The 12,425-nt window shown below is 42.6% G+C and overlaps 1 protein-coding gene across 3 annotated transcripts in view; it reads left to right on the top strand.

The window, feature by feature from the left end:
* The window catches only part of LIMS2 (LIM zinc finger domain containing 2), a 79,666-nt gene that overhangs the window by 32,969 nt on the left and 34,272 nt on the right, over positions 1 to 12,425 (top strand). For 2 of the 3 annotated variants that reach the window (XM_027854682.1, XM_027854681.1), the window contains exons 2-4: positions 7,595 to 7,754; positions 9,332 to 9,398; positions 10,349 to 10,469. In XM_027854682.1, the coding sequence (XP_027710483.1) occupies positions 7,595 to 7,754; positions 9,332 to 9,398; positions 10,349 to 10,469 (348 nt within the window). The remainder of the gene's footprint in view (positions 1 to 7,594; positions 7,755 to 9,331; positions 9,399 to 10,348; positions 10,470 to 12,425) is intronic. The other variant, XM_027854683.1, reaches the window with a different exon arrangement.

The raw sequence follows: 12,425 nt of genomic DNA, 5'->3' as shown, positions 1-12,425 counted from the left end.
AATGGTGGGGAATGGACACCTTCCTCTTGGACTCTGGATCCAGTAGGTAGAGGCCTTGCTGGGGAGGCCACCCCTTGGGAGGGGAACATAATTCTGTTACATACACAAGCGCGCGCGAGCGTGCGCACACACACACACAAATTATAATAGGTATAATTTAGATCATATATATATATATATATGTATGTATATAAATGCTGCAGGTCCAAAACTGAATATGAGGTTAGTATCTTCCTCACTCTCTCCACTCCCCAACCTTCTCCACTTCCTAATTTCCCCATTAGTGTTGTGGTATTAGCCTCACCTCCTCACTCTCTCTCATATCCAATCTGTTGTCAAGTCTTTTAGATTCTACCTTAGTAACATCTCTTTCATACGGTCATTATTATTTTTGCCAACACCCTGGTAATGGCCTTTATGGTTGTCTCCCTGTCTCAAGTCCCCCTCCATTGAATGGACATTGTTTCGGACAAACAGAGGCCTGGGAAAGACCTTAATTTAGAAAGGCCAAGGTCATTCACTGCATCTTGGGCCAGGATCAGTTGTTTCGACTGAGGTAAAGTCAAGACATTACTCTTCTGATGTCATTGGTTATCTTTGAGAACAAAGGACAAACAACATAACATAACACCCCAGTCCATTCTCCACTCAACTATCAAACTGAAAAGTTCTAGACAGACAATGTCATCACCTCCCCAAACCTTCAATAAACTACTGTGGCTCCCTATTACCTCCAAAATCAAATATAAAACCCTCTATTTGGCCTTTTATCATCTGATCTCCTCCTACTTTCCAGTCTCCTTACACTTTATTCCTGGCCCCATGCCTCTCTTTTCAATCCAGTGACACTGGTTTCCTTGCTGTTCTTTGCACATGACACTCCATCTCCTGACTAGCCATTTTCTTGGGTTGTCTTCCATGCCTGCAGTGCTCTCCTTCCTTCATGTCTTGGCTTCCTGGGCTTCCTTTAAGTCCAGAATAAAACCCCAGCTTCTGTAAGAAGCCTGTCCTGATCTGACTCATTACTAATGCCTCCCCTCCCCAATTTATCCTTTACATAGCTTGTTTGCATATTGTTTGCCCATTAGATTGTGAGCCCCTTTGAGAACAGGGACTTTTTCTTCTTTTTTTTGTATCCCCAAGGCTTAGCACAGCTCCTGGCACACAGTAAGTGCTTAATAAATGCTTGTTGAATGGCTAACTATATAGTCAGGGAATTCTTCTTTATATTGAATTTGCCATTCTGTGACTTCTACCCACTATTCCCGGTTCTGCCCTCTGGATTCAAGCACAGCAGACCCACTCTATCTTTCACATACAGCTCTTCAGCTATTTGAACAAAGCCATCATTTCCCCACAATAATAATAACTTACATTTACATAATACTTTCAGGTTTACAAAGTACTTTCCTCACAACAACCCAGTGAGAGAGATATTATATTGTTTTCTCCCATAAGTCTCTATAGTAACATTAACAATAGTCTTTTAAATCACCAGGTAACATCTCCAATTCATATTCATGAATTAATAAAGATACAAGAACCAACCACAGCTACTCCATGTCTGTCTTATGAAAAACAGTTTACAGTATTATACTATTAGCAAAACTGCATTTTAAAAGCTTATTATTGTTGTTTACTCGTTTTTCAGTTGAATCTGACTCTTCATGACCTCTTTTTGGTTTTCTAGGCAAAGATACTGGAGTAGTTTGCCATTTCCTTCTCTAGCTCATTTTACAGCTGAGGAAACTGAAGCAAACAGGGTTAAGTGACTAACCCAGAGTCATATAGCTAACAAGTGTCTGAGGCTGGATTTGAACTCAAGTCTTCCTGACTCCAGGCCTGACACTCTATCTACTGCGCCACCTTTTAAAAATCTAATGGTTAGCAAATGAAAAGTGAGTTAGGCAATCTATCAATAATAAGAGCTTATATTTATATTTTACTCTAAGGTTTACAAACCTTTTTCCAAGTAACCTGATGAGGTAGGTCATGCAAATATTGTTACTGATCTTTCATAGATGAGGAAAAGGAGCTACTGAGAGGTCAAAGGCATGGCCCAGGTAACACATGGCACTGATGTTCCAGCTCCCGGTTCCACTGTGCCCCCTCTCATGATTATAGTTAACATTTGATTAGCCATGCAAATAGGATAGGAAGATATGGATATTGACTTTAGTTAATCCCAGACTAGTTCCCCAACTTGCACTGGCACTTCTGAGCTGGGTCCCCAGAGGGCCCTGACTCCTACTTGTCTCAAGTGTCTGTGGCCCTGAGAAGCTGGGTTTCTAGTACTTTCAGTTACTGGTGTGCTTCTCACTAACAATCAATCAGACTTGACTTTTTAGCAAGGATATTCACTAAGATGATATAGAAAGAATAGTAGTTATAAACCCTGGGGCGCCATCTCTCACAGATACACACAGGATTAGTGGGGCAGAGTGGGCACAAAGTAATGAGGCACCTGTTCAGAGAACTTATGTGGCAAAAGGATAGCATAAGTCCTTTTCTCCATTCCTAGAGGCCTTGTGAAGTTTCCCTTCATTGGAGCTCTCTGCAGGGCTGCTAGGGTCAGTGCCTTGGTACAGATTTTGTCAGTCCATAGCCAGGGTCTTCTCTACCAAGATGGATCACTCCCTGAAGCCACCTTTGTTTGAGTTATTCTCACTCCTGGCTAGATGCATTCACTCCTCCTGGTCCAGTTGTCTAATCCCAGCAGGATGCCCTGTCTGCTACTGGTCCAGTCTCTCCTATGGCATGGTGAATGGAGGTGGGGGGGGGGGAGAAGGATGGGAAGGGGAGGAGACAGAGAGATTATAATCTGTTCTAATTGGTTAAGAATTTATTGACATATTTTTAGGCAAATTCCTTAAGAATAGGTACTAAGCTGATTGATTCATTTGAGGTATTTGGGCTTTCTGTGATTGTGTTAATTGGTGTGATGGTGGATCCTCCTTTCTTCCCTCCCTATATCCTTACAAAAATATTCATATTTGACTTTAGATGCAGATTGAGTTGCATATGGAGGCTCTTTCTACATGAAAAGCTGCAGAATCATTAGAGAACAGTTCTGACCATAACTTCTTCCATTTGGTCCAGGGGCTGTTTCTGCTCATCATGGAAACATACAGAAGGACCTTTGCTGATGTGCCCCGATCTAATTACCTGTTTGTAGTTGGAACAATTCTGCCTCATGTCAGAGATAGCCTTTCAGAAACACGTAACTTCACACTCTTCAGTAGGATAGTAAACTATTACAATCCATTAGTGTGCAAGCTCTTTGAGTACAGAATCTGTTTGACTTGTCTTTGAAACCCTGGCTATTAATACAGTGCCCTGTACATAGTAGGAGCTTAATAAATGCTTGTTGATTGATTGAGCCACAGACATACTTAACCCCTAGACCTTCCCCTTCCTTCACTCCCCATAGCTTTATTGTTCTGGGACAAGTAGATATGGCAGAAGAACTTGGGTTATAAGCTTATCCAGTTTCCCTGCTTGTTTGATGCAAGCAGGGGCTAAAGAACCCTTACACACATACACACATCAATATTGTAAATTTCAGTAGCCACTGTGAAACTTAATTGACAATGTTGGCTGCAGAGACCAGTGGCATTTTAGAGAGTTGAGGCAGGGGGAAGTGTCATAGTGTTATGTCTTGGTGGTTTGACTTGCCTGGCGCTCAGGCATGCCCTTGGCTGTATCTTGCCTGTTGTCCACTTTGGAATGGGGGCAGAGAAAGGGGAGTAGCATTTTTCTCCTTGGGGGATAATCAGACAGACATTGTATTCTCTGTTCCCTACTGGAATGTGTGAAGGAGGGGGGAGGGCTTGGAATTTTCATTTCTTCCACCCTTGTTCCCTTCACATAACTGCTGTTGGCTATTGTAAAGCCAAGCTGGAAGGGAGCACGTTGGGATCCCCAGACTGCAGTTCTCTCTGTGAGTGCCTTGTGCTTTGATGAACCCCTTTGATTTATCTCTCTGACATGTTTTCCCTGATTTGGAGTCTTCGAAGGCCCCCTTCCACATACTTTGGTGATAACACATAGAAGGTCCCATGTCATGGGAAGGGGGCCATGATGAATGAATAGCTTTATTCATGTTGTGTTCAATGGAAGCATGTTTGAGCCTGAGGGGCCTCTAACTTCCTGGTAGTTGTTTATTTTAAATTTTCAGTTGCATCATTAAATTTCGTATTAGAATTATGTGAAACTGGAAGGGAAGGGCCTTTTAGAAGAAAGCCCTGATCATATACTTTGTATGACACAATTCTGCTTTACCTCCCATACCATTTGGAATATGAGTACTCCACATAATGCACTCCCTACCAATGTGGGGTCACTTTAACATAGATAATGTTGTTGTTAAGTCATTTTTCAGTTGTGTCAGACTCTCTGTGACCTCCTTTGGGGTTTTCTTGGCAGAGATACTGTAGTGGTCTGCCATTTCCTTCTCCTGCTCATTTTTGTGTCTTGCCCAGGGTCATGCAACTAATAAGTGTCTGAGGCCAAGTTTGAACTCATGAAGATGAGTCTTTCTCATTCCAAGCCCAGGGCTCTATCCACTGCACCACCTAGCTACCCATTCTTCCAGTTTAGAAAACAGTTAATAAATTGAGTTTCACTGAAATGAAGAATGTGCATTGAAAATTAAAGACAAGTAAGGTTGGAGAGATAGACTAGAACAATTTTATGCACAGCTTTAAATGCTCGATTGGGGAGTTTACATTTTTCCCGTAGGTAATATAGAGACATAGAAGGCATTTGAGAAGCTGAGTGATAGTGGAATCTTATCTTAGGAAGACTTTTTGGAAACAGTGTGGAAGAAGGGTTAATATAACATAAATAATAGGTCATAACTAACCCCTAGTGATAGGGTTAGGGTGAGAGCAGAAGTAGACAGGAGTCAGTCAATTAACAAGTATTCATCATGTACCCATTATGGATGTGGCTCTGTTTAGGTGGCTTTGTGATATGCAATGAAATAAAAGACATAATATTTGGGCCTTAAGGTGCCTATAATCCAACTGAAGGATACCAAATTAGCACAGCATTTCAGTGCTAAACTGTTACTTAAGGAAAGTTTCTGAACCTGTGATTTTTAAGGTGTCAGAATGTAGTTTATTGGCTTAAAATTGCGCTAAGGTCTTTGGTTCACTTTCTCAGCAAACAACAGTCTTAGAGAGTTGCTTAGAGCAGTGGTGTCAATAGAAATGAATTCGGTGGGGATGCATGTCGACTTAGAAAACCCCAAATTAACACTATCTATGTTGTGTTATTTTTATTTATTGTTAAACATTTCCCAAAGACATTTTAAATCTGGTTCCCTCATGCTGGAAAGTCACTGCTCACTTGCAAGCTAGGAGTTTGACTCCTTTGCCTAGGGCAGTAAGAGGCCAAGTGACTTGCCCAGGGTCACTTGACTTGCCCAGTCTATATCAGAGGAAGAATCTGAATCCAGCTCTTCCTAACTCTGAGAGCAGTTCTGCATTCCGGGCAAGCATGGCTGCCTCCAGGTTGTATGTTAAAGACTTTAAATGTCATAGGAGTTCTGAGAAAAGAGAGATCCCTGTAGGCTATTGTGGTTGGAGACCATTTCATGAATGTGGAGGGATCTGAGCAAAGCCTTGAAGGATGGAGAAAGATGTAGATATGGGGAGGTGGGAAAAGCAATAACAATAAGGCCTGGGCCCTTGGCCAGAGGATGGTGTGCTTTAACCAGCAGTCTGAAAGCCTGTATCTGGGCTCTGGGAATTATATTATGTCATCAGCTCCAGCGGTCATTGAATCAGGCAATTCGGATTTCAGTTACGGGATTTCCTGTTTATTTCTGATTTCCCTGAGTTACATGAAAAAGAAAAAACAAAAACCAAAACCAAACCCTGAGTATGTCGTGCTCATTGCTAAACTGGTGGGTACCCCCAACACGACTTTTCTTCTCTGTTGATCACTTGTTCTTCTGTTTGGCAGCTACTGAGGGAAGAAAGAGACGGTAGTTTTAAAATGCAATCTCATTCATCACTTTTTTTTCTTTTGTGGGGGTGGGGAGAGGAGAGGGATGAGGTGGAAGGTATTGGTGAAAGTAGATTCAACCCAAGAGGGGACACAGGCTGAAAATGCTACTATGTTCAAGAGGGGCCATGATAGCCCGGAGGATGAACTGGTAAGGGGAAAAGGGATATGTGGGGCCACATCGCTAACCTTTTAAGTGTGGACAAACCACAGCCTCCCCAGGCTGCCCCCTTGGGGACAGTCCATCTCCTTTCTGTGACTTGGTGCAGGCTGGTCCCGTGTCTGGAATGTACTTCCTCCTCATCTCTACCCTTTAGAGTCCTTAGCTTTTTCTAGAATTCAGGCCTGTCTTTATCCATTCACTGAAATTACTTACTCTTTCCTTTGTCTACATTTTGTATTTACTTACCTGTATACAAGTTCCTTCTCAATAGACTAGAATCAACAGAAGGATAGGGACTGTTTGGTTTTTTTCTTTGTATCTCCAATAACTTACCTACAAGAGTACCTGGCATACAGCAGGTGCTTAATAAACGCTTGTTGAATGAATGATGACATTGTCAGAGACAAAATTCTGGGCTCAAAGGATTTAGGGGCTGATCTGATGTGGAATTCCTATATTCATTTGAAATTATTAGCAATAATAGCTGGGGCAGCTAGGTGGCAAGTGGATAGAGCTCTGGCCTTGGAGTTAGGAGGACCTGAGTTCAAATCTGACCTCAGACACTTGACAGTAGCTGTGTGACCCTGGGCAAGTCACTTAACCCCATTGCTTAGTCAAAACAACAACAACAACAACAAACAATAATAATTAACAATTATGTAACACTTTAAAGTTTGCAAAGTGATTTATATGTGTTATCTCATTTGATTCTCACAACAATCCTGTGAGATAGGTGCTGTTAATATTCCTATTTTATACATGAGGAAATTGAGGCAAAGAGTACTGAAGTGACCAGGGTCACACAGCTAATAAGTGTCAGAGGTAGACCTTGAACTCAGGTATTCCTGATTCCAAGTCCCATGTTCTGTCTGCTCTAAGAGTTTTTTTTTGCTTGTTTGTTTGTTTTTGTTTTTGTTTTTGTTTTTGTTTTTGACCAGGCAGTTGGGGTTAAGTGACTTGCCCAGGGTCACACAGCTAGTGAGTATCATGTGTCTGAAGCTGGATTTTAATTTAGGTCCTCCTAACTCCAGGGCCAGTGCTCTATCCACTGCGCCACCTAGCTGCCCCCTGCTAAGACTTTTCTTTAGAAGACAGTCTAGACTCCTGACTCACTTTCTGGCTTTGTACCTGATTGGGACGGGCATATCTGAACTGTAAAATTATAGGGCCACAAATGCTGTTATATGAAGTTCCAAGTGTCTGCGGTCTCAAACAAGTGATAAAGCACAGAAAAACTCCGGGACTAGGGACATTTTCTCTCCCTGGCCCAAGGGTGAGTCCTGGATTACAGAAAAAAGTTCTTGCCAGAAAGAATGAGAGCGTTGTTGCTCTAAACTTTGCTCCCCCTGCTCCCTAGCACGTTATCATTTTTGGACGCCATCCAGAACCTGACTCTGATTTTTTCCCCCATTTATTCAGTAACATGTCTGATGCCCTGGCTAATGCCACATGCCAGCGCTGTCAGGCCCGTTTTGATCCATCTGAAAGGATCGTGAATAGCAACGGGGAGCTGTATCATGAAAATTGTTTCGTCTGTGCCCAGTGCTTCCGTCAGTTCCCAGATGGACTTTTCTATGAGGTGAGGATATTTGCTGTGGTGCCCTGGCCTGCTGCTGGGGCTTTACCCTGCACGCTCCCTTTGGGATGTGGACTGCTGCTGTTCTAACCCTTCGGCTGCCCCATGCTGGTTTATTCTTAGTCTCTCACCCCTTTTCCTCACTGGCTGCTTGGTCTGTCCTGCTTTTCTCCTCTGGGCATCTCTGCCTTGAAGTCCTCACTCCTAGAACGTCTGAGACTTCTTCCTTTGGCAATCAGTGGTCTTTTGTTTTTGCCATCATAGAAAAGTTAAGCAGCTGAGGGTTCTGAGACAGAACAGTATTGTGTGGAGGATAAAGTGAACACCTAAAACCTCTGTGTACTGAGCTGAGCCAATCACGTTCTTTGTATTTATTTTATAAATAATTTGTTTTAAGTTGTAAAAAACTGAAACAGGAAAAAAAGAAACATTTTTAAATGTAGGGAGGTGTCACCAAAGGGGGATGCTAAGGTCTCTTCCAGGTCTAAAACTCAATTGGAACTATGCTTTTCACCCAGTTAGTAGTGCCACCATCTGTTCCACACTCCCTTTCCAGGCTTGTCTATTGTCCTCCATGCACCTTCTGCCCCAGATAAACTGGACAACTCTCTGTAACCCCAAATCCTGCGCTTTCCTTCCACTTACCGCCATGGCTATAATGTCTGGCCTCTCACCCCACCGCCATATTTATCACTTCAATCCCTTTTGGTGTTCAGTCCGTTCAGTTGTGTCCAACACTTCATGACGCCATTTGGGATTTTCTTGGCAAAGATACTGGAGCAGTTTGCCATTTCTTTCTCCAGCTCATTTTACAGTTGAGGAACTGAGGCAAACAGGGTTAAGTGACTTGCTCAGAGTCACACAGTTAGTAAGTGTCTGAGGCTAGATTTGAACTCAGGAAGATGAGTCTTCCTGATTTCAGGCCCAGCACTCTACCACTGTGCCACCTTCAATTTCTACTCATCCCTTAAATTAAACTCAAATATTACCTGCTCCACGAAGCTTTCCTTTCTCTTCACCTAGCATTTTGATTCACACCTCTCTAATGTATTTATGTGATATTAAATATTTGTCTTCTGCCTTTATATTTTATTTCCCTACTAGATCATAAACTGCCTGATGACAGGGACTTGGTCTTCTCCTACCTCTCTCTCTCTCCCAGGGCCTAGTATAGTGTTAAGTATTTAATATTAAGTACTTAATACTAAGTACTTAATACAAATAATGATTATTAAGTACTTAATAATCATTATTTGTTTGTTTGTTACATAGAACATTGACACTAATATTTGCCACAGATTGCCTTCTATTTGTTAAAGGGCTGAAATTATCATCATTAGCTTTCCCCTCTTCCTTTCTTTTACCCTTTTTCTGTTCCTCCCATTTCTGTTTCTTTCCTTGTGTTTCCTGCTTTTACTTGAATGATCTTCAGTGTTGCCTGTTTAAGGCTTGTGTACAGAACCTGGGGTCTTTAGGTGAAGTGCTATGGAAATATAATCTATAATAGATGAATCAGAAAATAAAGTAACCCCAGCAGCCTGGCATTCCTCTCACGTCTTCTCTCTGTGTTTTGCTTACAGTACGAAGGTCGAAAATATTGTGAACATGACTTCCAAATGCTGTTTGCTCCCTGCTGTGGGACATGTGGTAAGGCCAGACTCAAGCCAAATCTGCCATTTCTTTACTCCCAAAGGCTTTATTTTATGAAGCAGGGGGAGGGTGGGATAGTAAGGGGAAAGGGGTTTGCTCTTAGAGGAAAGTGAGGGCTAGCATTTGAGCAGGTGATATTTGAGGGATGTGAGGGAAGGGAACCTGAAGAGTCACCCCCATTGTTTGTTATGGTACCAGATATTCAGCTATGAGAGAATTACATCTTAAAAAATAGACACCCTCTTCTCTCCTTGCACCCTTTTTCTGAGTCTGCTAGCAACATTTTATTGTTCAGTCATATCCGACTCTTCATGACCCCATGGACCATTTCATGCCAATAATGTCCATGGGGTTTTCTTGGCAAAGATACTGGAGTGGTTTGCCAGTTCCTTCTTCAGTAGATTAAGGTAAACAGAAATTAAGTGATTTTCCCAGGGTCACACAGCTACTAAATGAGTGAGGCTGGATTTGTACTCAGGTCTTCCTGACTCCTGTCCACTGAGCCACTCAGCTGCTTACGCTAGCCTTATCTTAAACCATTATCGGCTGAGAACAAATCTCTGAGGGAATGTGACTTAGGATAGTTCTCTGCAGTTCAGGAAGAAGCCAAGAGGGGAGGAGTGAGGCTATACCGCTCCTGATAGGGAAGGTGGCAGGGTCCAGAGTCAAACCTCACAATACCATGGAGGGCCAGCTTCGAGAGAAGAAGAAAACATAACCTAGAGACGGCACACGCATACACAGAGCACAGTTGTGTTCTTGGCACTTGCTTTAGAAAGCAGATTTATTTTCCCCGTTGGAGGTTATTTTTCATTTCCTGGAATAGTGCATTGGAACAAACTTGGCAAAGCAATAAGAAAATATAGGACAAGTGAAATTGTTTCTTCCCTGGCAGGTAGGAGTGAGTGCATCTCTTTCCCTCTCAAATCCAATTTTTAATTTTTTAGGTGAATTCATTATTGGCCGTGTCATCAAAGCAATGAACAACAATTGGCACCCGGAGTGCTTCCGTTGTGAACTGTGTGACGTGGTTCTTGCTGACCTGGGCTTTGTGAAGAATGCCGGGAGGTGAGCAGGAGCTGAGGCCTGCTGGGGCAGTGCAGAAGCATGGGGATTAGGGGCTCGAAAGCATGATTGGCAGAGGGGATGTGCGGTAGAGTAAGGTGTTACTGATATGTAAGGCACCAGGGCACAACAGAAAGAAGACTGGACTAGGGGATAGGGAGGCTTGGATATCCATCCCAGCTCTTCCCCTCTTGAGCTGGGGAACCTCGAGTAAAGCCTTTTTACCTCTCTGGGCCTCTGTTTCTCCATCTCCTAATGGGAATAACACCCTTCTAATCCAACCATCTCTCAAGGATGTTGCTCTGACTGCACAAGAGAACTGATGTCAAAGTTCTTTGAATAGCTCGCATTTACATAGGGTTTTAAGTTTTCAAAGTGTTTTATGTATATTACAACATTTTATTCTCACAGCAACCCTGTGAAGTAGGTGCTATTATCTTCCTCATTTTACATATGAGGAAACTGAGGCAGAGGTTAATTTATGTGCACAGGGTGACATAGCCAGTAGGTATCTGAGGCACTCCATCCACTGTGCCACCTAGCTGCCTGAAAAGTAGGAAGAGCTATATGAATTCTAGTCAATCAATAAACATTTATTAAATGGCTTTTGTGTGCCAGGCACGATGCTAAGCACTGGGGATACAAAAAGGGGCAAAATACAGTCCCTGCCCTCAAGGAGCTTACAATCTAATGCAGGAGATTACATGCAAACAAATATATACAAGCAAGCTATGTACAGGATAAAAAGAAAATAATTAACATAGGCGTAGGATTAAGAGGGGTTGAGAAAGCTTCCTGAAAAAAAAAAGGGATTTTAATTGGGATTTAAAGGAAACCAGAGAAGTCAGGTATGGGAGCAGCCAGAGAAAATGTCGGAGCTGAGTTGGAGTGTCCTGTTTGTGGAATAGCCAGGAGGCCATTGTAACTGGTTTGAAGAGTATGTGAAGGAAAGGAAAGTATTAGTGTGATGGGAAGGAAAAAGGGATGGGAGTACTGGCTTAAGGGTTAGGCACAAGAATACAACCCTAGGAAAATGTCACACTTTGAATTGGGAAACCATGGTGACTAGAACTAGTAAGAAGAAATCTGAGATGAGATGTAAGGATCCCCATGAAGTCCATTAGTTGAAGGGGTAGAAGAAGGGCAAAGGAGATTTCCTGGTAGCTAGTAAAGGGAAGAGAGAAATTTTGTTAAAACAACATGATACAGCTTCACATTTAAAAAACTATGCATATTTATAATCAGCATATACAGACACAAAAAAAAAAAGATCACTGTACAAATGGAAGGCAAAGGGGTGAATTTAACAGGTAGGACACAATGTGGAGGGTGCACAGATTCCCTTGGGTTCACTTGGGGATCTCCAGGGGCAGGAAAGAGGCATGCTGGGTAGGGTTGCTTGGTTTTGCTGATAGAGCCCATGGATTTCATGGCCTTGATGTCAAAAGGAAGTGAGGGTGCATGCTATTGAAGGCATCCATGATCCATGCCATGGCTTTGCTCCCCTGTTCAGGTCTCAAGCAAGATGGTCAGGCCAGCTGCAGGCCCTTACATGAGGTACAGGACACATGTTGGGAAATTGTAAAGAGATTGTCAGAACAAGTTTTAAAAAGAAGAATTTTTAGGAGCTTTTTAAAAAAAATTAGCTCAGGAAATCTCTGGAACAGAGATAAAAGTTGTTTCCCACTGGTTTAGGCTGGGGTCTTGGTCTCCATGGGTCCAGCTGTAATCACCCGCCAAGTATAGTCCACATCACTGTGTTGACTAAACTAAGCTGGTGATGTCTATAATCAAGGACCTGATAATGTGCATTTCTTCCCTCCCTCCCCACCACTCCCTCCCCCACCCTCATTCCCCCAGACATCAAAGCAGACATTTAAAGGAACTCTCTCTTTCACTCAAGCAATTTTCGGATCATTTTCTTGGATTCTTTGGAGAATAACCTCCCCCACTCTTGCC

The sequence above is a fragment of the Vombatus ursinus genome, unplaced genomic scaffold, assembly GCF_900497805.2.
Source record: "Vombatus ursinus unplaced genomic scaffold, bare-nosed wombat genome assembly UNPS02010548.1, whole genome shotgun sequence".
Taxonomy (NCBI): domain Eukaryota; kingdom Metazoa; phylum Chordata; class Mammalia; order Diprotodontia; family Vombatidae; genus Vombatus; species Vombatus ursinus.
Note: the sequence above shows the minus strand (reverse complement) of the source record. Positions and strands in the feature narration are given on the sequence as shown.